The sequence below is a fragment of the Piliocolobus tephrosceles genome, chromosome 7 (genome assembly GCF_002776525.5).
Source record: "Piliocolobus tephrosceles isolate RC106 chromosome 7, ASM277652v3, whole genome shotgun sequence".
NCBI classification, from domain to species: domain Eukaryota; kingdom Metazoa; phylum Chordata; class Mammalia; order Primates; family Cercopithecidae; genus Piliocolobus; species Piliocolobus tephrosceles.
In genome coordinates this window covers 39,118,484-39,141,457 of record NC_045440.1, presented here as the reverse complement: position 1 = coordinate 39,141,457, position 22,974 = coordinate 39,118,484, and the positions used below count along the sequence as shown (strand labels likewise).

The 22,974-nt window shown below is 42.3% G+C and overlaps 1 protein-coding gene across 2 annotated transcripts in view; it reads left to right on the top strand.

Annotated features, from left to right (window-relative positions):
* Nucleotides 1–22,974, top strand: part of ZMAT4 (zinc finger matrin-type 4) — a 365,160-nt gene that overhangs the window by 131,166 nt on the left and 211,020 nt on the right. For both annotated transcript variants that reach the window (XM_026453908.1, XM_026453907.1), the window contains exon 3: nucleotides 3,473–3,562. In XM_026453908.1, the coding sequence (XP_026309693.1) occupies nucleotides 3,473–3,562 (90 nt within the window). The remainder of the gene's footprint in view (nucleotides 1–3,472; nucleotides 3,563–22,974) is intronic.

Here is a 22,974-nt window from a genome sequence, read left to right as displayed (position 1 = left end):
TATATGTGAGTGTGTGTGTGTGTGTATGTGTGTGTGTGTATATATATATATGTAAAGGTTCCCCCACCCCCAATTCTCCGTTTAACATAGGGCATGCCACGGCTGCTTTATCCAGCCTTCTGTTGTTCAATCTGCAGTTGTCTCACTAATTTTTTGCTCCTGTTTAGGTAATGCTGCAATGGACATCTTTGTTTCAATTAATTTTAACTTTCTTGTTTTAGGCAAGTTTTTGTTCATTTGTTTGTTTTTCAGAATAAATTGAAAGGAGTGAGATTACTGTGCCAAATTCCAAAGAATTTCCAGTAGGTACGGGGTAGAAAGGAGCCAGTTAGAGGAAGACACTGTAAGTGTCTCAGAGAGTCTCATCTAGAGAGAGAGGTGAGAAAGCTGGGAAGAAAGGAAAGGGTGGCTGAGGTGGGCAGCTCACCTGAGGCCAGGAGTTACAGACCAGCCAGGCCAACATGGTGAAACCTCGTCTCTACTAAAAATAGAAAAACTACCTAGGCATGGTGGCGCACTCCTATAATCCCAGCTACCAGGGAGGCTGAGGCAGGGGAATCACTTGAACCTGGGAGGTGGAGGTTGCAGTGAGCTGAGATTGTGCCATTGCACTCCAGCCTGGGTGACAGAGTGAGCAGAACGAGACTCTATCACAAGAAAAAAAAAAAAGAGAGGGAGAGAGAGAAAGAAAGGGAGGAAGAAAGGGAGGGAGGGAGGGAAGGATGAAGGAAGGAGGGGCCTTCCTGGCAGGTCTCCATCCTCAGGTGCCACAGGCCTAGGTCGGAGGCAGGGCAAGCTGTAGAAACTCCAGGAAGGATCTGCAGGGAACCTCTTTCCCTTTGTCAACCAACGTAATTTGGAAGCAGCTTTGGATTTGAGTCAGACTAATCGGGAATGTGACTCCACACTCCTCCCCCTGAGAAGTCTGCAGATTTTCACTTCCTGCTGGAAGTTGTGGGCAGGGAAGGCATTGGATCTGGTCCAGGCACCCTGGGGAAAGCAAAGAGAGGGAAAAAGGGTGCCCAGGCAAAAGGAATGCTGCTAAATGATGAACGAGGATGCCTCCGCCATCATTCCAGAATCAGGTGGTATTTGCCAAGGCTCTGATTTCCCTCACCATAAACCATAGGCAAGGGCACTGCTTGCGGTGTAGCCATTCCTTCTCCCACCAAAACTGGAGGTGGGGGGGGGGGGGGGGGGGGCCTGAGGGAGGAAAACAGGCCTGTACTGATCAAAATCACTAATAAGCCTCAAATCCCAACATCTCACATCACTAACAGCTTCATATCAGAGCTTGGCATTTATTTTCCTAATGGTTCAACTAGTTTGTCTAAGTGTAATTAAACAACTCAGTGAACTCTGCCTGTACTAGAAGGTCTTTTTAAAAGAAATGGAATACTTTAGATTAAGAGGAGGGGAGAAAGAAAAATGACAAAACAGCCGCAAACCAGGCCACGTGATGAGATTTCCAGTTTTGCCATAATTTCATTCTCTGGAAATCCAGAGCTTTAGGAGGTGGGTAATGCAGGGAATGTGAAAAGAAGCTCTTCTATGGTAACAAATGCAAAATTGAAAATCCACTGTAGCCACGTTTGAGCTCACATTGTTCCCACTTGTTTTTCCACCCATTATCATCTGTGTGCTTTTTCACCAGCTCAGGCTCTGTCCACAGTCAGCATCTTGCAGTTTAGATGTTCCTTTTTATTCTTTTGACTGCAGTAGTAGTCCCAATATAAAGATGACTCCTTCCTTACCTCTAAAATAACCTCAGCAAAATGGCAGAAAATATGTACAGATGTTAGTAAGCTGCAAATTTATTTACAAAGAGAAAAATATAAGCCTGCACAGTCATTTTCAAAAACATATAGAAGCCACATAATAATATTGACTCATCTGACATACATCTACATGTCTGTTTCTCTTAAGAAATCTAGACAAAAAAAAAAAAAAACCTCCAGATGACCTTTGATTAAAACCTACAATGTAACCTAGAAATGGTGCTGTAAGTGTTGACAATATATTTCCAAGTCACATTTCAGTACTTTCACACATCTGTAAAAATTTTTCATGTTTCATTGTCACTTTTAAACTCATTTAAAGGCCTTAAAAGTGTTCAGGAATTGTCTAAAAGCATGGTCTTCTTGCTCCAGACAGAATACAGGAATTAAGAAAGTGATGAATGAAGAAAATGGACAGGAAGGATTTAAAATGTATCCTGTAAACAAGATGCAACCTGCTGTGTGTTCTCTGAACATCACTTTGCCTTCGTGGCTGATTCACAAAAGTAAACCAACATCCAGGAGATGGGCTAGGATGCAACTGTAAATAAAGTCATAGTGGAACAAAAGCCTGGAAAAGGAGGAAGTAACCTCTGAGTAAAGGAAAAGGAAGGGGTATTGGAATTAGGGAACAATAGATTCGAGAGGTGATGCAGTCAACAGCGAGAAATGTTTAATATTACACAGATTGCAATTATTCATATGCAATGTCTCATTTGATTCTTATGACACTCTAGCAAATATTGTGTACATTTTGTACATGGAGAAAATGAGACTCATTTTGATATAAACACATTCCAATAAGAGACTGGTCTAATATCACACAGCTAGGAAGTGGTAGAGCTGGAACCCAGATTCTGAATGTCTGATGACTGTTAGTGTTCTTTTCACACTTCCATCCTGCCTCAGGTAGAAACTTGAAGTTAGAACTGCTGTATTCTTTAAACGTGATGGGAATCCGGGATGAAACTCTCTGTTGGGCAAAGTAGAGGAAATAGGGAACAAAGAAAGCATCAGTTTCTCCATGCTGGGCACGGACGAGTCACTATAGCCAGAAATCAACAATCCTGCTAATTCCGAAGAACACAGGTCTCTATTTGCTCAACTGCATCAGCTGCTGGCAGGTAGCTTAGGCTGTGGTCAGTCCGCAGACTGACATACAATTGTCTTTAGCTTGCCTATGATATCTGACTTAGAGAATCGCATCCCTTTTGATAGCTTATTAATGAAGCCTGTGTGTGGGAGAGCCATGATAAAAGGCTTCTATTGGGGGTGAGGTGTACCAGGCCCCCAGGGAGGCATTGTCCCCAGACCCTGAGGGTAGGGCAACAGTAGTGAGAGAGATCACTGTGCCTCTTCTCATCACAGTTGATCCTTATGTTATTTCCTTTGCTTATTTGTTTTTATTTTTGAGGACAATTAAATATAGTATATTATCCACCCTAGGCTAAATGATTTCAATGCCTCACCTTCTTCATTACTGTGTTTTCTCATCTTGAAATTACATCGGCTTTATAACTTGGGGCAAGCCACTTAACCTATCTGAAACTACATCCTACATCCCTCACAGGAGTATGCAGAAGTGTCTTCTACTGAAAATACATTTCTTTTTGCATTTGCGGGCACTGGCTAGGTTTCAAAGGATTTGAAATGGCTTCTCTTTTACAGTATCTGCTTCTGCTTTTCCTTCTCAGAGTCGAAAACATGCAAGCAAAGTCCGACTGTATTACATGCTTCACCCCAGGGATGGAGGGTGTCCTGCCAAGAGGCTCCGGTCAGAAAATGTGAGTATGTGGTGCCATGTGATATCCTCAGATGATTTGTTCTGTGTACTGAGAACTTTGTGGGTGTAAGAATTGTAGTCTAGTCCAGATCCGTAGAAAAGCTGAGTGAGTAGAAATAGTTCTCATTAAATATTACAGATATTATAATATATAGAGAGTTTTTTTTTTTTTTTTTTTTTCCTACCAGAATTTGCCCATATAGTGTTGGAGGGGTTTCTGATGACATTGCACTGGGACCATAAATAGTGAGAATACACAGAGGTTGCAGGGCAGGGAGCAAGGCTGGGTGAGGGAGGCAGGACCACAACATGATGAAGTATTAAGAAGACAGGACCTCAGGGGCAAATCTGTCAGAAATATTAGATACTTCACTTTTTACATACTTCATTTTTCCTCTGGTGTGTAAAACAGAATGCCTTGTTTGTTAATTTATAATGAAGAGTGTGCATATCTTGCAAATAAAAATACCCAGGCTTCTTGATCCCTCTCTCTGAAGGAACATTTGCTTGGGAAGACAAATGACAATTATAAAGTCGCTTTGAGGGTGTCAAGTCAGAGCAAAGGGCTTATTTCAGCCAGGCCAAGGCAAAGGCTGATGAAATAAACATTCCTTCCTCCCAGCAGGGGTTACTTTTCCTAATGAGTAGAATATTCATATCCACCGGCTGCAGAGGCTCCTCCTGATAAACACTGAGGATTAAACACAGAAATTCCTCGCACTTTGAGTTAAGAGGAGGCTGCAGGCATAGAATTTACACCCCACACCATCCGTGGGCTTGTGATCTTGTTTTCTTTCTGCTGCCATGTAGATGGCGGTTTTCTTTTCTCATTAAAAATTAATATATGATCATTGAAGAAACTTTACAAAATCTTCACTTGTGTATTTTTCACAGGGGAAAAAGAGAGGGAGCAAGAGAACTGCCTGTGAGCAAAGGTTGTGAGCATCAGGGCTGGTGTTTTTAATAAATTCTAAGCATGCCTCTTGGTGTCACAAAATGAGCTGTTCATACACAGACTAATCTGGGACACTGTGACTCTGTCTTTACTGCCTTGGTGAAGCAGCCTTGAGAGCTTATTGGAAGCAAAAGATGTCATGAAAACTTTGCAAGCTGCTAAGAGCCGGGACTGCGTCTAGTTTTTTTAGCCCTTAGCTGTAGGACCGTGGGCAAATAATTGATCTCTTGGAGCCCCGGTTTTCTCAATCAGGCAGGCCATAATCATCATATTTTACTTTCCTCACTGGACTATGGTGAACATTAAATGAAATGGTAGATAGGAGGTGTACTGGGACTTGCCAAGCATCACATGCAAGCACTGAGGAAATAGATAAATAAGACGCAGTGTTGCCTTAAAGAAATTCATAATGTAGTATCAGAGATTGACACTGTATAAAGAGTAGCTATAATATCACAGCGTATGTGTTTATTAACATCTTGCACAAAGAACCATGAAGATAAAAGGCAAGTGGATCATGCCAAGGGGCTCTGGTCAGGGAAGGTGTACCTGAAGAGCTGGCATTTGAGCTGGAGCTTGGGGGCATGAATGGATTTTACCAGATGGAGGCCGTAGGAGTGAGGGAGGAGGATACCAATTTCCTAGGCACATTCCTCTCAGAAAATCTTAAGCCACGGGACCGTTGGCCTACACCAGTTTTTATGTAACGTCGGAACCCTATGGCTACTGGAATCGTGCTTCCCATTGGGAGACTGTCTATTAGCAGAAAGAATAGAATTCTTTTTTCACTTCTTGAAATTACCCAGCAATCAGATGTGAATCCCTTCATTTAATAGCCATTTAGTGTCTTATGCTAATGGTCAGAGACAATGGGGTTCATGGCCACTTGACAATTAGCTATTTGTACACCGGTTATTTTCTGTCTGCTCACGTTGTAATAATGAATGTTGCACTTACATCTGAGCTCCTAGGGAAGGTTTACAGTGGCAAACAGAGATGACTGGACTCAAGCTAATGTTGTATTTGTAGAGACTCAAGATGGTTCTTGCCACTCTAGTCAGGTGCACAATCCCCTTTACTCAAGCTCTGGTGCTGCCGGTAACAGCAAGGACAGTTTACAGTGGGGAAGGTGTTTGGATTTCAGAGCAAGAAGCATCTGTTTGCATTCTTTATCAAAGGCCCCATGGAAAACTTTTTTCTCTGCTGTTTCCTGGGTTTTGAAAACCTTGATCTACCAACGATTTATTTATCAAATCATTTTTCTATAATTTATTGAGCATAATATAAAAGCAAACCAGTAAACAGAAAGAGCAATAAAATCATCACTTTTTGAAAGTGATAGTTGATGCTTTTGTTACACTGTGTGTACATTTATAGGCGAATATATGATTTCCACTATGCATTTTGATCTATTGGACACAGCATGGAAGTCACCCCCAGTACTTCTCAGGGGCTTTAAGAGTGTATGTTGGTAATTATATGAATCAACTTTCTTTTGTACAGACTCATACCTAAGAATTGAGAGATTGAATATACAAAGATGTTGTCTGGAGAATAAGAAATGGTGTCTTAATTTTGGGCATTGAAGCCATTGCTGAGTCTGGGGCCAGGGACCACTGCTCTTCTGGGTGAGTGGCTGCAATAGCTCACACCTGTAAACCCAGAACTTTGGGAGGCTGGCAAGAGGAACACTTGAAGCCAGGAGTTCAAGCCCAGCTTGGGCAACATAGTGAGACCCTGTGTCTACAATTTGTTTTTTTTTAATTAGCCAGATGTGGTGGTGCATATCTATAGCCCCCACTCCTCAGGAGGCTGAGGCTGGAGGATTGCTTGAGTCTAGGAGTCAGAGGCTGCAGTGAGCTATGAATGTGCCACTGTACTCCAGTCTGGGCAACAGAGTGAGACACTGTCTCTAATAATAATAATAATAATAATAATAATAATAATAATAATATCTAATGTATAGATTTATCATAAGGCCCAACTGACATAAGTCATATTTGTTTAGTATTTTGTTTCAAAGCACTTTCTGCATGCATTATTATTACTGATACTCTCTCCACTAGCACCCTGTATTCTCAGAAGGATATAACACTTTTCGATGGGGTTGTTTGTTTTTTTCTTGTAAATTTGTTTGAGTTCTTTGTAGGTTCTGGATATTAGCCCTTTGTCAGATGGGTAGTTTGCAAAAGTTTTCTCCCATTCTGTAGGTTGCCTGTTCACTCTGATGGTAGTTTCTTTTTATTGCGGCACTATTCATAGTAGCAAAGACTTGGAACCAACCCAAATGTCCATCAATGACAGACTGGATTAAGAAAATGTGGCACATATACACCATGGAATACTATGCAGCCATAAAAAGGGTGAGTTCATGTCCTTTGTAGAGACATGGATGCAGCTGGAAACCATCATTCTCAGCAAACTGTCCCAAGAACAGAAAACCAAACACTGCATGTTCTCACTCATAGGTGGGAATTGAACAATGAGAACACTTGGACACAGGAAGGGGAGCATCACACACTGGGTCCTATTGTGGGGAGGGGGTAGGAGGGAGGGATAGCATTAGGAGATATACCTAATGTAAATGATGAGTTAATGGGTGCAGCACACCAACATGGCACATGTATACATATTTAACAAACCTGCACATTGTGCACATGTACCCTAGAACATAAAGTATAATAAAAAAAGAAAAAAAAAAAGAAGGCTGTAACACTTTATTCTGCTTGCCTCTCAGTTCCTACTCAGCTTCTCTGCTCCCAGGGGCTGTGACAGGTTTGCATCCCCCTGTTAACTGATTGAGAAGAACATTCACATCTGCCCTGAATACCACTAGTGCTGGCTTCTGTAAACACAGAAAATTTGTTCCTGATTTCCCACACCCTGACCACATATGACCCCTGCTCCCACCCCATTCATAGGAACTCAAAATTTACTTACAAATGCAGCAAAGAGCCTATTATTACTTCTAAGGTCTATTGTTGCAATTTCTACTTCAGCCCATTTGGCTTTTGCTGTTGTTGTTGTTGTTTTAAACACCTAAATTCATTTCTATCTTCTGTTTTGACATTGTCAGCTGTTTAAATGTTCTCTTCCCATGCTTTTCTCTTTAGAATCCTTACTTGGATCTTACATTTCTTTTCCCCTGGAAGACATTTTTCCCTTGGGGCCACAGAGTAAAATTAAATGAGAAATAAATTGTTACAGTCAATTGCCTTGGAGAAATTTTCAGTAATCCCTCGAGCGTTAGAGACAGAGAGGACTTCAGTGTTCACGCAGTCTATTGAGACTCTCAGTTTTTCACCCTTTTATTACGTTCTCACCCATGGGTCAGATGCTTTGGGAAAAAATGATCTGTTTGGGAAACAGCACTTTTAAGTAAAAAAGGTGATTTAGTTTTACCTAGGCTTTTTTTTTTTTTTTTTTTTGATACTTTGATTTTTGCGAAATGTAAGTAACTGCTGACCAAAACCACAAGTCAGTGTTAAGTAAACAGTATTTTTATGTGGAGTTAAGATAATTCCCTCTAAACACAGAGAAGCTTGGCATTTGGTTAGTGTCGTCAGTGTTATTACTCTTAATATACGTGCTTTCCTTTAGATCTGAAATATTCTGTAGCTTGAGAAGCTGAGTGTCACTTTCATAAATCCCTAAACATCCTAGAGTCTAGCTGGGGAGGAATCAATCTAATCTAAACCCTTCTTATTACAAAGGTGAAAATAAAGGAGTACCATGACTTGCCCAAAGTGGTCAGACCTGAGATTAAAATCCTGCTTCCCTAAATGCTATTCCTAGTCTTTCCCCACATATCCTGAAGTGGTATCTTATTTTTCGGCATTGGAACCATTACTGGGTCTGAAGCCAGGGAGCATTGCTGTTCTGGGCAGGGTAAAAATAGTGGCTGGCTTTTATCAGGCACTTTCGACACATGTTCTAAATGCTTTACATATATGAGTGATTTTCATCTTCACAAGCCCTGGAGAAGGCAGGAGTTGTCACTGTTCCCATTTAGCAAAGAAGCCAATAGAGAGATTAAGTAATTGACTGTGATCACCCAGCTGGTACTTGACAGAGACATGGCTGGAAAAGTAGAAAACAAAAGGAGATTTACTCGGATACTGTAATCCGGCTCCACAACGTCCCATGTCCCATCGTAAGAAGGTAATGAGCATCTGCAAAACGCTGGGGGACATGGACACCTTCCCCAGCACAGATCAGGATCTAGTTGGGGAGTCAGATGTGTAGACCATGTATCTTGATGCAGTGTGATAAGTGCTACCATAAGCATGTGCCTGGGTGTGGTGAAGGGTTCCTGGCCTCTCCTGATAGGATGGGGCTGGATAAGGTTTCCTGGAGAAAGTGACACTGAACCACTTCTTAAAGGATAGATTTGGGTGAGCTAAATAAAAAAGAGTGGGATAGGACCCTTTGGAGGGTGCAGTCAGCATCGGTAATGTCTTCAGGGAAACAGACTCAGAAATATTTCTTGAGTATGAAGTTCTAGCACTGTTGGCTACCTAGGGCTGTTGTAACAAATTGCCACAAACTGGGTGGCTTCAACAAAGAGCATTTATTTTCTGGTGGTTCTGGTGGCTATAAGTGTGAAATTGAGGCATGGGCAGGGTCTTCCTCTGGAGAGTCTGGCTGAGAAACTCTTCCTTGCCTCTCTCATAGATGCTGGCAGTTGCTGAATTTGTAATGGTACCACACAAACCTCTGCCTCTGTCTATCTTTTCATTTTTGTTTTTTATTTTTAGAGATGGGGTCTTGCTCTGTTACCCAGGCTGGAATGCAGTGGCACAATTATAGCTCACTGCAGCCTCGAACTCCCAGGCTCAAGGGATCCTCTAGCCTTAGCCTCCCAAGTAGATGGGATTGCAGGCGTGCACCACCACACCTGGCTAATTAAAAAAAAAAAAAAAAAAAAAAAAATTTATAGAGATGGGATCTTGCTGTTTCCCAGGTTGGTCTTGAATTCCTGGCTTTGAGTGATCCTCCCACTTCAGCTTCTCAAAGTGTTGGGATTATAGGCATGAACCACCACACCTGGCCTTCTTCTCTGTGTATCTCTGTGTGTTCTCTGTTCTTCTTATAAGGGCACCAATAATTGGATTTATGGCCCAGTATAACCCAATATGACATTTCTTAACTACTTACATGTGCAAGACCCTATTTCCAAATAACATTGCGTGTCCTAAGTTGATGCGAATTTGGAGGGGGACATTATTCACTCAGTACTGTGGCAGAGGTGGGAGTCGAGTTTGGGATGGTGGGACATTGTGCGTAACATTGACATTTACTTTGTCAAATGTCAAATGGTCTGCTGCTGACTTCCTGGTCAGTTCTCAAAGAGAAATGCATTTACCAATAAGTGCCGCATGTTTTGGCTTCCAGCTTACATAGTACCCAGCATTGAGAGTTAGACTGGAGATTCTATCCCCGTTCTGCTACGCATGAGTTTCACAACTTTGCTTTAGACTTTCTAAAACTCAATTACCATGGTAATAATCAAGGAATAGATTTGCTGTCCTGTCTGGCTCTCAGAATTATTAAGGGACTCAAGATAAAATCGTGTTTGTGAAGGTGCATGGTAAATTGTAAAGTGTGTGTCAAGTGCTCTGTTGTGGAATTTTTTCTTCTTTCTTGTGGATTATCTCCTGATCTACGGGCCCCTTCATAATCAATTAATCAATCAGCCAATTTCTACTGAGCTTCTACTATGTACAGAGTACACAGCCACATACTGTCAAGGACACAGAAAAAGGTTGAAATGTGGAGTTCATCAGGTTTTTGGAGAGAAAAATCATACAGAAAGCAACTTAAAAACAATCAAGGGCTAGTTTGTGTGGCCCTGCCTCTAATGAAGTTGATGATCAGAGAAGTGTTTTTTTGGTGGGAGCTGGAGTGCTTAACAATGGCTTTCCCAAGGCAGATGCTTTAGAAGGCTCTGGAAGATTTGTACCGTGATGGGGCACCTGTTCTTGGCGGAGCTGCCTGCTGTGCAAAGCCTTAGAGGTAACAGTGAGGAAGGCCTGTGGGAGACCTGGTTAGGCAGAGACTTGCAGGGTCCCTTCAAACTGACTTTCATTCAATATTTACTTAGAAAGATGCTTTGAAAAATTAGCAATGCATATAGTTGTTTTATATGCAAAATAAGGAATCAAGTCCATAACCCAGTTATAACATTAAAACTTGTTTGGAATTGGATCTCTTGTGGAGAGCTATAGTTACGCACATTTGGCCAAGATAGAGATTATGTTCGTGGATATAATTATGAAGTACTATGTGACATATGTTTAAAATTTCCCTTTATTGCCTTTTGTTATAGCAAATTATCCCCCAACTGCTCCGCCGCCCCGGCCCGCCCTCACCTTTCTTTCTTCCTTCTTTTCTCTTCTTCAGCCTCTTTTTGTTAATTTCCGAACCAGCAATTTCTTGGGAGGACAATTAAAGATTTGTAATGTAGGTAACACAAATCCCTCATTTTTAGGAAAACACATGCATTATCGGGTTCAAGATTGTAGCTGACTGTAACTGTCAATTCCATGTTGGCCAAGCCCTGGGTTGGTGATGAAATCTGCAGTAGCCCTATGCAACTTTCATGTGCATGGTGCAAAAGCACGGGGGAGGGAGAGAGAGAGCGAGAGACCATGACAGAGAGAGAGAGAGAGAGAGAGAGAGAAGGAGATCTTTGTGGTCAGAATGTTCCCTCGACCATGAACCATTCAGATTTGCCAGAAGCAAGAACCATTCAGTTAGTCAGTGGAAACTTGGCTTAACAGGCATTTTTTTTCCTGACTTCTTTCAGTGCAGATTTTGTACTGCTTTTAGTTAGGTGAACTAACATGCTGCTTAGCTCTCCTACCCTCTAATCTGGTTCTGGTGAGGGTGCTACGAAGCAGGGCTGGAGCCTGGGGTATGTTTGGGGAGGGATGGAGACTGGGTTGGCCAGTAGGAGGGGCTGGGTGCCTGAGGGCAGGTGGAAGATTTGCAGAAGCAAGTGTATGCCAACCTACAGATGTTTCCAAAGGGTCAAATAAAAGAAAAAAATCAGGACTTAGGTAAGGACCGATAGTATATGGAAGTCTGTTGCAATAAGGGGAATGTCCCAACTACTTGGAGAAGTAGAGCACAGCTAGAAAGAGCTGGGCCTTGGAGAGTCAAGTGAGTAGGTGCTGTGAGTGAGCAACTGAACAGGAGTGTTTCTCTGCATATGTAGTCAGTTGATTATAGGGAAAGGCTGTTGGCAGTAGTGGTGTCTTGTCTGCATACCTGTATACGCTCTCAGTGCTCGCACAAGTATTAGAGTGGGACAAAGTTCAGGGACCGTGGGAAAGCAGAGAAGACTGACCAAAGTTTGGTCAGGCTGCATTAGTGGGCATTTTCTCCAGATTTGTTAGTGGGGACAAATGGTTCAGTTAATTATTTATAAGCTGAAGAATGGGAATTGGGAGAGTTTGTGTCTGGCCTTGTCAATAGGTAAATAAGATGATCATCCACACGTTTTATCTAAGTCTTTTGGGGAAAAGTTGGTCTTTGCAATAAGCCCTTTCCTGGAAGAGAAAAGGATGGGAGATTGAAAAGAAACTATTCCTGTTTTCCAGGAGCAGGAGCTCATATTTTTCCAGGACCTCAGCTAAAGTTCAACATTGTCATGTGGGTGGAGCACGACCAAGACAGTCAACCCTTGTCTTAGTTGGCCTGTGCTGCTATAACAAAAAACCCATAGCCTAGGTGACTTAAACATTAAAAAGGTAATTCTCACAGTTCTGGGGAGTCCGAGATCAAGTTGTCAGCCGATTCAGTTTCTGGCGAGGGTTCTCATCCTGCTTTGCAGATGAACATCTTAATGAAGTTCATGTGGCATATGGGACAGCAACAGAGATCACCTCTCTGTGTCTCTTTTTACAAGGGTGCTAATCCCATTCACAAGGGCTTCACTCTAATGACCTAGTCATATCTCAAAAGTAATACTATCTTATGACCTTTACATACGATCGTACTGGGGATTGGGTCTTCAATATATGAATTTAGTAACCATAGATTCTAGCCTGGCTTTTCTCCTTTCTTTTTTTTTTTTTTTTTTTTTTTTGGAGGTGGGGTCTCTTTTTGTCCCCCCAGCTAGAGTACAGGGGCCCAGTCTCGGCCCACTGCAACCTCCACCTCCCGGGTTCAAGTGATTCTCCTGCCTCAGCCTCCTGAGTGATTGGGATTACAGGCACGCACCGCCATGCCCAGCTAATTTTTGTAATTTTAGTAGAGACTGGATTTCACAATGTTGGTCAGGCTGGTCTCGAACTCCTGACCTCATGATCCACCCACTCTGGCCTCTCAAAGGGCTGGGATTACAGGTGTGATCCACTGCACCTGGCCTAGACTGGCTTTTCTCAGCTACCATTCCAAAGGGCTGATATAATACAATTATGATTGCAATAGCATTATGCATGTTTCTTTTCTCCAGTAGGTGATTAGAAAGCATTACTTGTTCTCTGTTTCATTTTCTTTGAATGTCTAGCATCCTTTGCATTGTTCTGTCTTTAACCAGGGGAGACAGTTCTCTCAGCAAGTTTGTGTCTCTGCTTTGCTGTGCACTTATGCTAGGGAGCACTGTCACCATCCAAATCTCAAGGGTCAAAATCCTATTTATTCCCAAGCTCCGTTTTTCTTTGCTTCCTTCTAGAGACCACTGGGTATTCAGATTTTCTTGTTCTTTCTATTTAGTATTTTTTTCATAATAAGTATTTTTTTTGGATGTTCACACAAATGGAAAAGACCACAGACAGAATTTTAAATTAGACATTGCCACTTACAGAAAATCTATATTCAGGGAAGGAATGGTTGGGGACCCTTAGTAACTAAAATCTGGTGATGACCACACCATAGTTCTTTAATACATCAACACAGGAATTGTTGCTCTGTTTATTTTTTGAAAGGGATGTTGGTAACATACTTTTGAAAGGAGTCATGGTGACTAATGGAAAAACATTACAGATTGTCATTTCACTGAGTCTACCAGCTTTCTCTTATGACTGATGTGGAGTGGTGACTATGGAGGGACTGGCTTCATGACAAGAAGAGAAAAGGAATACAATGAAGTCTTCCTCCCGTTTCTGTCCTTCAGTTGTTCAGAGGAGTGTTAGGGTTCTCTAGAGGGATGGAACTAATAGGATAGATGTATATAGAAACAAGAGCTTATTAAGGAATATTGACTCACATGATCACAAGGTGAGATCGAACAATAGACTACCTGCAAGCTGAGGGACAAAGAAGTCAGTCCGAGTTCTGAGACCTCAAAAGTAGAGAAGCCGACAGTGCAGCCTTCAGTCTGTAGTCGAAGATCCAGCAGTCCCAAAGCTGAAGAACTTGGAGTCTGATGTTCTAGGGCAGGAAGGATCGAGCATGGGAGAAAGATGTAGGCTGGGAGACTCAACCAGTCTGGTCTTCTCACTTTCTTCTGTCTGCTTTTATTCTGGCCACACTGGCAGCTGATTAGATGGTACCCACTGGGTCTGCCTCTCCCAGTTCACTGACTCAGATGTTAACCTCCTTTGGCAACACCCTCACAGACACACCCAGGAACAATACTTTGCATCCTTCAATCTGATCAAGTTGACACCCAATATTAACCATCGCAAGAGGTAATTCATTGCCCTTCCAAGGATATTTGATGGATACATAAATAAATATATTATTTTCCTATATTTTACATAAAGTATGGTACAGTAGATGTACCATTTTACCTTTTCGTTTTTCTTTTCTTTTTTTCTTTTGAGATGGAGTCTTGCTCTGTTGCCCAGGCTGGAGTGTAGTAGTGCAATCTCGGCTCACTGCAACCTCCATCCCCCTGGTTCAAGCAATTCTCCTGTCTCAGCCTCCTGAGTAGCTGGGACTACTGGCACCCGCCATCACGGCTGGCTAATTTTTTGTATTTTTACACATCATGGAGGTCATTTGGCATGAGGAAAAAAGTGTTTGTGTGCATGTGTGTGTATATGTGTGTACAGTGGATGCTCATTATTTACGGATTCCATATGTGCAGATTCGCCTACTCATTGAACTTTATTTGTAACCTCCTGTCAGTACTGGCACACGTTTGTAGTCATTCACAGCCATGGGCAGAGTAGTGAAAAGTTTGAGTCTCCCAAAGTGCATGTTTCCAGCTGAGGTCAAACCAGGTAAGTCTCTGCCTTCCTGCTTCAGCTTCCATACTGTGAGCAAGTGTCCTCCTCACAGTCTGTTTAGAGCCATGCTTGTTACCTTTTTGTGCTTTTTGCTGTCAATATCACTGTTTAAAATGGCCTCCAAACACAATGCTGAAGTGCTGCACTGTGTTCTGAAACACAAGAGGGCTGTGAGGTGCTTCAGGGAGAAAAGACATGCATTAAATAAGCTTCCTTCAGGCAGAGTGACAGTGCTGCTGGCCGTGAGCTCAGTGTTAACAATCAGCAATGTATATTAAATAATGCGTCTCTTAATAGAAACGTACATAAAATGAGGTTACATATTGATCAGTTGAAAATGTTGTAAACAGAGGTTCACAGGAAGCTAATCTTGTATTTTCTTTAGGAGCAACGGTTCAGTATTTGCTAATTCAGTGTTCATAGCAACTTTATAGAATAGAACTACCACAAATAATAAGAATCGGGTACACACACACACACACACACACACACACACACACACACACACATAAACATAAACCCTAACAGATGCTGAGTATTTCATTGTATAGATATCCCATAATTTATGTAGTCTCCTACTTATGGACATTTGGATTTTTCCTACAGTTACTATTACAAAGAATGCCATGACGAATAAATGTGTGTATCTCTTTTTCAGGTATACAAGTATACATATATAAGAATGTTTCCTAGATGTGAAATTGCTGGGTGAAAACATGTGTGCCTTTGTAATTTTGATAGGTATTGCTCTGTTTCTCCATGGAAGCTGTATTCATCTACAATGTCTGGGGCTGCCAGCACCCACTGTCTCCTGGAGCACCTTTCTCCACAAACCTGGTGGAAGAATGGAACACAGACTTTGGACTTTTCTTTGTGTTTTTTAAGACAAATACACAGAACTTGATGTTTGAGAGTCTGCTCTGTATGCCAGAGGCATGAGAGTAACTTTAAGCATCCAGATACTTTTTATCTTTCCCCACTCAAAGTACCCCTGGTGAGAGGAGAGTGAAGCAATAATGTTTAAGGTCCCAAGGAGAGGATCGATGTGTGTGTGTATGGGTTCCCTTCATCTGGGTCTCTTCAGGGTAATTTGCAACTTCTATAGTCCAGTTACGGACAGGCCTGCTGTTCCCACCTGGAAGACTTGAAGGGCAATTAGAAAATCAATAGATGTGATTTAGTATTTACTCATGTGCCTCACTGGCTCAAGTCAGGAGTCAGAAAATAATCACTGGCCAAATTCAGCCACTACCTGTTTTTGTGTGGTCTGTAAGCTAGGAATAATTTTAAAATTTTTTAATGTTTGAAAAAAATCGAAAGAAGAAGGGTGTATCATGACACATAAAAATTACATAAAATTCAGGCTGGGCTCAGTGTTTCACACCTGTAATTCCAGCACTTTGGGAGGCCAAGGCGGGCAGATCACTTGAGTCCAGGTGTTCGAGACCGGCCTGGACAACATGGAGAAACCCTGTCTCTACAAACAAATTCAAAATTTAGGCGGGCATGGTGGTGCATGCCTGTAGTCCCAGCTTCCCTGGAGGCTGAGGTGGGAGGATCACTTGAACCCAGGAGGCGGAGGTTGCAGTGAACCAAGATGGTGCCATTGCACTCCAGCCTGGGTGACAGAGTGGGACCTTGTCTCAAAAAAAAGTCACAGGACATTCAAATATTAAGATTCATAAATAGAAAGTCTTATTGGAACACAGCCACACTCATCCCTTTATGTATTATCCACAGCTGCTTTCATGCCACAAGGGGAGAATTGAGTAGTTGCAACAGAGATGATATATCGCAGAAGGCCTCAGATATTTACTGTGGCCCTTTACAGAAGATGTTTGCTGCCTGTTGAAACTCTAAAGGTGCCTTTTCTTCTGTCCCTTATCAGACTTTCAGTTCGTGGCTGTTAGGTTGAAGGTTTCGCCTAAGAGAGAAGCACCATTTCAAACCCCGGAGTTTCCATTTGCATTGTTGCTATTTGGCTTTGTTTCTTTTCATACAGAAAGTTGGAAATTTGTGAACCTATGATGTGGAAACAATGAAGACAGCTTGTTTCTGTTTCTTTCTTTTTTCTTTTCTCTCTCTTTCCTTCTTTACTTTTCTTTCTTTTCCTCCTTTCAAGTTAGGGTCACTCTCTGTTGCCCAGGCTGGATGGAGTACAGTAGCATAATCATAGCTTATGATCTCAAGTGATCCTCCCACCTGAGTCTCCAAAATAGCCAGACCACAGGCATGTATCACCCAGCTAATTTTTAAATTTTTAAAAAAATTTTAGTTGAGACAAGGTCTCACTATGTTGCCCAGGCTGGTCTTGAACCTCTGACCTCAAACAATTCTCCTTGGCTTGGTCTCTGAAAGTGCTGGGATTATAGGCAACAGTCAGCCCACCTGGTCATTTTATGCCATCTGTCCTTCGAGTCAAATTATGGTAACCTAAATTCCTGAGTTTTCTAGGACAGCCCAGATTTAATATGTTCTTTCTTGTCAATACAAATCACCTCACCAAACTATACCCCCAGGTGGAATAAAAATTTTTTGTTATACAGGTACAAATACACAAATAATAATTTAGATGAAAAAAATAGTAGAACTCGCGACTGATGGAAACATATGGCATATTGCTTCAGATACACATGATTTTCTCGGCCTGAGACCAATTCTCCTGCTTGGGACTCTGCTTCTGAAACTCATTTATACTGAGATATATATCATAGTTATTACTTCTGCCTGGAATCTGATACAGAGGAGAGGAAAGAAGGATTCCTTGAAAAGACAGCTGTGGAAATAATTGTTTTCGCTGGTGGAGATAGAGCAATGGGTCTTTGATCATTGGAAAGCCTGGTAGCCCCTCCTGTACTCTAACTCCACTGTTTTGTCATTAACATATCATTGCATATACTCTCTTGTACTCTCTTGCTTGTTTGCACGCTGCTTGTTAAACCTTTTTTTTTTTTTTTTTTGATGGAGTCTTGCTCTGTTGCCAGGCTGGAGTGCAGTGGCATGATCTCAGCTCAAGTTCAACTGCAAGTTCTGCCTCCTGGGTTCAAGCAATTCTCCTTCCTCAGCCTCTCGAGTAGCTGAGACTACAGGCGTGCGCCACTATGTCCAGCTAAGTTTTGTATTTTTAGTAGAGACGGAGTTTACCATGTTGGCCAGGATGGTCTCTATCTCTTCACCTCGTGATCTGCCCACCTCAGTCTCCCGAAACACTGGGATTATAGACATGAGCCACCGTGCCCAGCCTAAACCTTTTAATGTATCACACCCTATGCTAAACACTTGATAGAAATTTCATTTGAACTTTGTAAACATGAGTAAGAATCTTCATCACCTCTGTTGAAAAACATGTGGAGGGAGCTTAAGTCAAGAATCTTATCCAAAGGTACACACCTTGTAGGCGATACAGCCAAGGTTCAAACTCAATACTGTTTGGCTCTAGAACCTGAGGTCTGTATTATCATGTGATCTTCAGTCATTGATTTTTTCATTTAGAAAATACTAATTACTTGCCTACCAAGAGTCAGGCAGTGTGCTGATTGCTGGGAATTTCATGGTGAATGAAACAGAGGCAGTTTCTGTTTACAGAACTTACAAGGATAGTGGTGGGGGGGGAATGGATGTTAATTTTTAAAAATCATACAAATATTTAAATAAAGCAATGTAATGGAAAATCTTAGAATAAAGAAATCCACAAAGTCTTTGGAATCAGGGAAGGGCTTTCCTGAATACATGATGCTTGAGCTGTGTCTGGAAGTTGATTACTGATTAACTAAGCAGAGAAGTGTATATTTGGCGGTGATGGTGGGGAAGGGTGTGGTGTGATAATTCCAGGTAGAAGAAATAGCATGTGCAAAGGCCCTAAGGTTTGAGAGAACATGGTCTTTGGAAGGAGTAAGAAGCAAGTCATAAAAAAGAATGAGTTCATGTCCTTTGCAGGGACATGGATGAAGCTGGAAACCATCGTTCTCAGCAAACTAACACAGGAACAGAAAAACAAACACTGCATGTTCTCACTCATAATTGGGAGTTGAACAATGAGAACACATGGACAGAGTGGGGAGAACATCACACACCGGGGCCTGTTGGGGGGTGGGGGACAAGGGGAGGGAGAGCTTTAGGACAAATACCTAGTGCATGTGGGGCTTGAAACCTCAATGACAGGTTGATAGGTGCAGCAAACCACTATGGCACATTTTTACCTATGTAACAAACCTGAACATTCTGCACATGTATTCCAGAACTTGAAGTAAAATTTAAAAAAAGAAGAAGACAGCCAGCATGAGCATAGCTGGTATTTGGAGACAGAAGCAGGTAGTGATGGGAGATGCAGAGTGGACTCGGAAGAAGAGCTGAGGGGAGCTGTCGAGTATCAGCCTTGCGAGAGTCCACTGATTCAGTGTGGCCTTGGGTGAGGCTGATGGCAGAAGTGAAAAATGAGATACTGATAGATTTGGAGTATACCTGAGTAGGTAAAAGTGGATGAATGGGACAATTAGTGTGAGAGCAAAGGAGGTTTCCAGATGACTTCCAGGCTGAGAACTGGAAGGTTGCTGTCCGTCCTGCAGTCACAGGGATGCTGATCTTTAAGGCCATGACTGTAGAAAGCGGGAAGACCTGAGAAGCAGGGAGGATGTGAGGAAAAACCTGTTCTCCAGGTTATTCCAGGTTTTTCAGGTGGAGCAGGAGTGAAGTTACATGAAGGTGCAGTTTGCTTCCAGTCAAGGGAGTAGTGGGCAGCCTGGTAGAAGCAACTGGGCAAACTCTTGTTCTCAGAGCTTCCTTTCAGCCAAGTCTTTCTCCTTCTCTGATGACAAGAGGAGTAGGGGGAAGGAGGAGAAGTCAGGGCAAGCCCAGTGGCAGAGGGACACAGGGACACAGGCTAGAGGCACCCTGCAGGTGTGCTGATGCCCAAAGCCAGGAGAGTGGGCTGGGTTCCAGGTAGGTGCCAAGTGAGAGGGCACCCTGGTGTCACAAAGTAGGGCAGCAGAAGGTTGCCTGGAGGGCTTCCTGGGGGAATGCGGATGTCAGCAGTGATTTGATATGTGCTTCTAGTAGGAGGACTGCGGTTACTTAAACAGCTGGTAGAACTCAGGTGTGGTCTTGGGATCTCAGTCCCAGTAACTCCTGGAAGGTCCATGCTGTTCTTCCTTAAATGTAAAAGGCAGAGTTGGGAAGACCCAGAGAGCACACTGTTAGACTTTAGGAGGGCAGGGGTCTTTCCTTATGCATCTTTGCATCCTCAGCATTTTGCACAGAAGGGGTTGATGTCCATATTTTCATAATACTGCCCTGTTTTTTTTTCTTTGAGACAATTATAATTTTAAAAATTACTTTAATTAAAACCTGTCATTTGTATAGAAAGTCTTACAGAGCAACAGAATTGCATCTGGTTTTCATTACACACCTATCGAAGTCATCCTCATCTTCTGTAGCCGCCCTCTTACTGGCTGTCTCTGTTGGTCATCACTGCCCTAAGCTTGACCTTATTTCACATCAGGCCCATTAGTGCAGGGGTTGATGTTACAGTTTGGATATTTGCCCCACCCAAATCTCACACTGAAATGTAATTCCCAGTGTTGGAAGTGGGACTTGGTGGGAGGTGATTGGATCATGGGGATGGATTTCTTATGGGTGGTTTCGAATGGTTTATCTCATTAATGGTTTATCATGAGGACTGTACCATCCCCTTGGTGCTTTCCTCATGAGAGTGAGTGAGTTCTTATGAGATCTGATTGTTAAGTGTGTGGCACCGTCTCCCTACATCTCTTGCTCCCACTCCTGCCATGTGAGACACCTACTTCTCCTTCTGCCATGATTGGAAGCTTCCCAAGGCCTCACCAGAAGCAGATGCTGGCACCATGCTTCCTGTATAGCCTGTAGAATCATGACCCAATTAAATCTCTTTTCTTGTAAATTACCCAATCTCAGGTATTTATTTATAGCAAGGCAAGGGTGGCTTAGTAAAGTTGATTTGCAGCTAGCGGAGGTACATGTCCTTCCCAGATTCAATCTATGTGTCAGCCATAAGAGAGAAGGAGTGTGTTCCTCAGGAAGTTCTTCTCTGAAGGACATTGTGGCCGTGCCTTGGGGCTGAAAGGATTGATCATACATATTGCATGACCCTTTGTCATGGAAGAGTGTAAGCCACATCCTTTAGCGGTGTCTTTCCCTTCATACACTAAATGGGCCCTTGAAAATGAGCCCAAATCTATTTTTGTTTAGGTTAGTTTGAATAAAAGAAATCTGGTGGCAACAGACTGCAAAAGAGAGTGATATTTTATACCACAATCACTCTCTAACTTCAGTTCTGCAATGTTAATTTTCCATGCTGGTGTTTGTTTTGGGGGGCCCTGCTGGGGTGCACAGGAATCTCCAAATATGGTCTGATGGCCCACCTGGATGTGGCAGCTGGGTTCTTCTTTCCTTTCTGCTCTGTTTCTTTTTTTCAGGTGTCTGATTCTCCAGTATATCTTTCCTGACCCTATTTTTCCCCTGATAGATGGATTTCTTTGGTTAACATGCTAGAATCCCACAAAACATAAGTTTATTTTTCTCATAAATCTCAACTCTTTACTGAAAATTTGTATCATTCGCTTTTAATAAAATTCCTTTCCTTCTATGTCTGGGTCCATTTGTCTTCATCTCTTGCTGGGGTATAGGGAGGGGTCTGGGAGGATCTTGCCTCTTTGCCTTCCTTTGTCCTACATAGCACCATGAGTCTTCACTCTCGTATGACTCTCATCAATCACGCTTGCTGTCTTCCCATTAGGTGACCCCCTGTGACCATTCTGTTTCTCTTTAATAACCTCTGGGCATTCCTCATGCCCAGAATATTATTCTTGCAGAACGAAGAAGTCTGTTTCCTTCACTACATTGTGGCTTGTGACTGGCTTTGTTTAGGTTGATGTGTTCTTTTAGGAACATATACATTTTTTTCTTTTTGCCTTAGAATCAGCCAAGGGTTGTGACATTAAAATACAAGATACATTTATAACTTCATGTGACCTGGATTTGGTGCAGGTCATGCTGAGACAATGATGAATGTCTCCTGATCAACACCAGAAAACCTTGCAGAAAATACATTTAAAAATAGGAGTGATGTACTGAGTTCTACTAATTTGCAGTAAATTATCTTTTTGGACCTAGGTCTGGCAAACCCCTCCTGTGCACCGGCCCTGTGTCACAGGTTGCACTGGGAACTCTGCATATGTTATCTTACATAATTTTCTGAAAATTCTATCATGTAAGCATTACTGTGTGCATTTTGCAAATGATCTAAGGAAGGGGCAGAGGGCAGTGGAAGTAGAGATCAGATCAAAACTTAGGTCACCTAAATCTAGCACCTTTTCTATCTTGTCACCTCCCTGTGGCCGCCTTTGATGCATAGCATTTCTTTGTTTTTAAGAACATAACTTTCACTCACTCCTGACTCAACGATTTCATTTATAAGTGACCTTAGTAGTCCCAGGGTCCTGTAGAATGTTTTTTTATGAGAGTAGCTCAAGGAATTCTTCCCCTCAAAGCCTGCGGTGGGCGGAGCAGTGTTCACAGGGTCATCCCAACTTTGTTCTTTTTTTCCCAGATGCCTGCTGAGAGTTGGTGACTTGCAGACTTGTTGAAAATCTGAGGGGTCAGATAATGTGATGTCACTAATTCGGCATCATGTAAAGGAGAGGGCATAGGCTTTGAAAACTCCCCTGGGATCAAATCAGGCCTCTAGTTCCTGCTAGCTGAATGACCTCAGTCAATTTCCTTAATTTTTATTAGGTTTAGTTTCTTCATCTAAAAATTTTAAAGAATAAATATGATAATCTAAGCTTAAAGCAGGGAGTACAAGACATGGTGAGAGACAGGTGCTCATTAACTATTACCTCTTCTTTCCAGTGGATCATATAATGCTGAACCTCTTTCTGATTGGATGTTTGATAGTGTATTAGTCTGTTCTCATGCTGCTAATAAAGACATACCTGAGACTGGGTAATTTATAAAGGGAAGAGGTTTAATGGACTCACAGTTCCACATGGCTGGGGAGGCCTCACAATCATGGCGGAAGATGAAGGGCATGTCTTACATGGTGGCAGACAAGAGACAATGAGAATCAAGTGAAAAGGGTTATCCCTTATAAAACCATCAGGTCTCATGAGACTTAATGCACTATCACGAGAACAGCATTGGGGGAACTGCCCCATAATTCAATTCTCTCCCACCGGGTCCCTCCCTAATGTGTGGGAATTATGGTAGCGACCATTCAAGTTGAGATTTAGGTGGAGACACAGC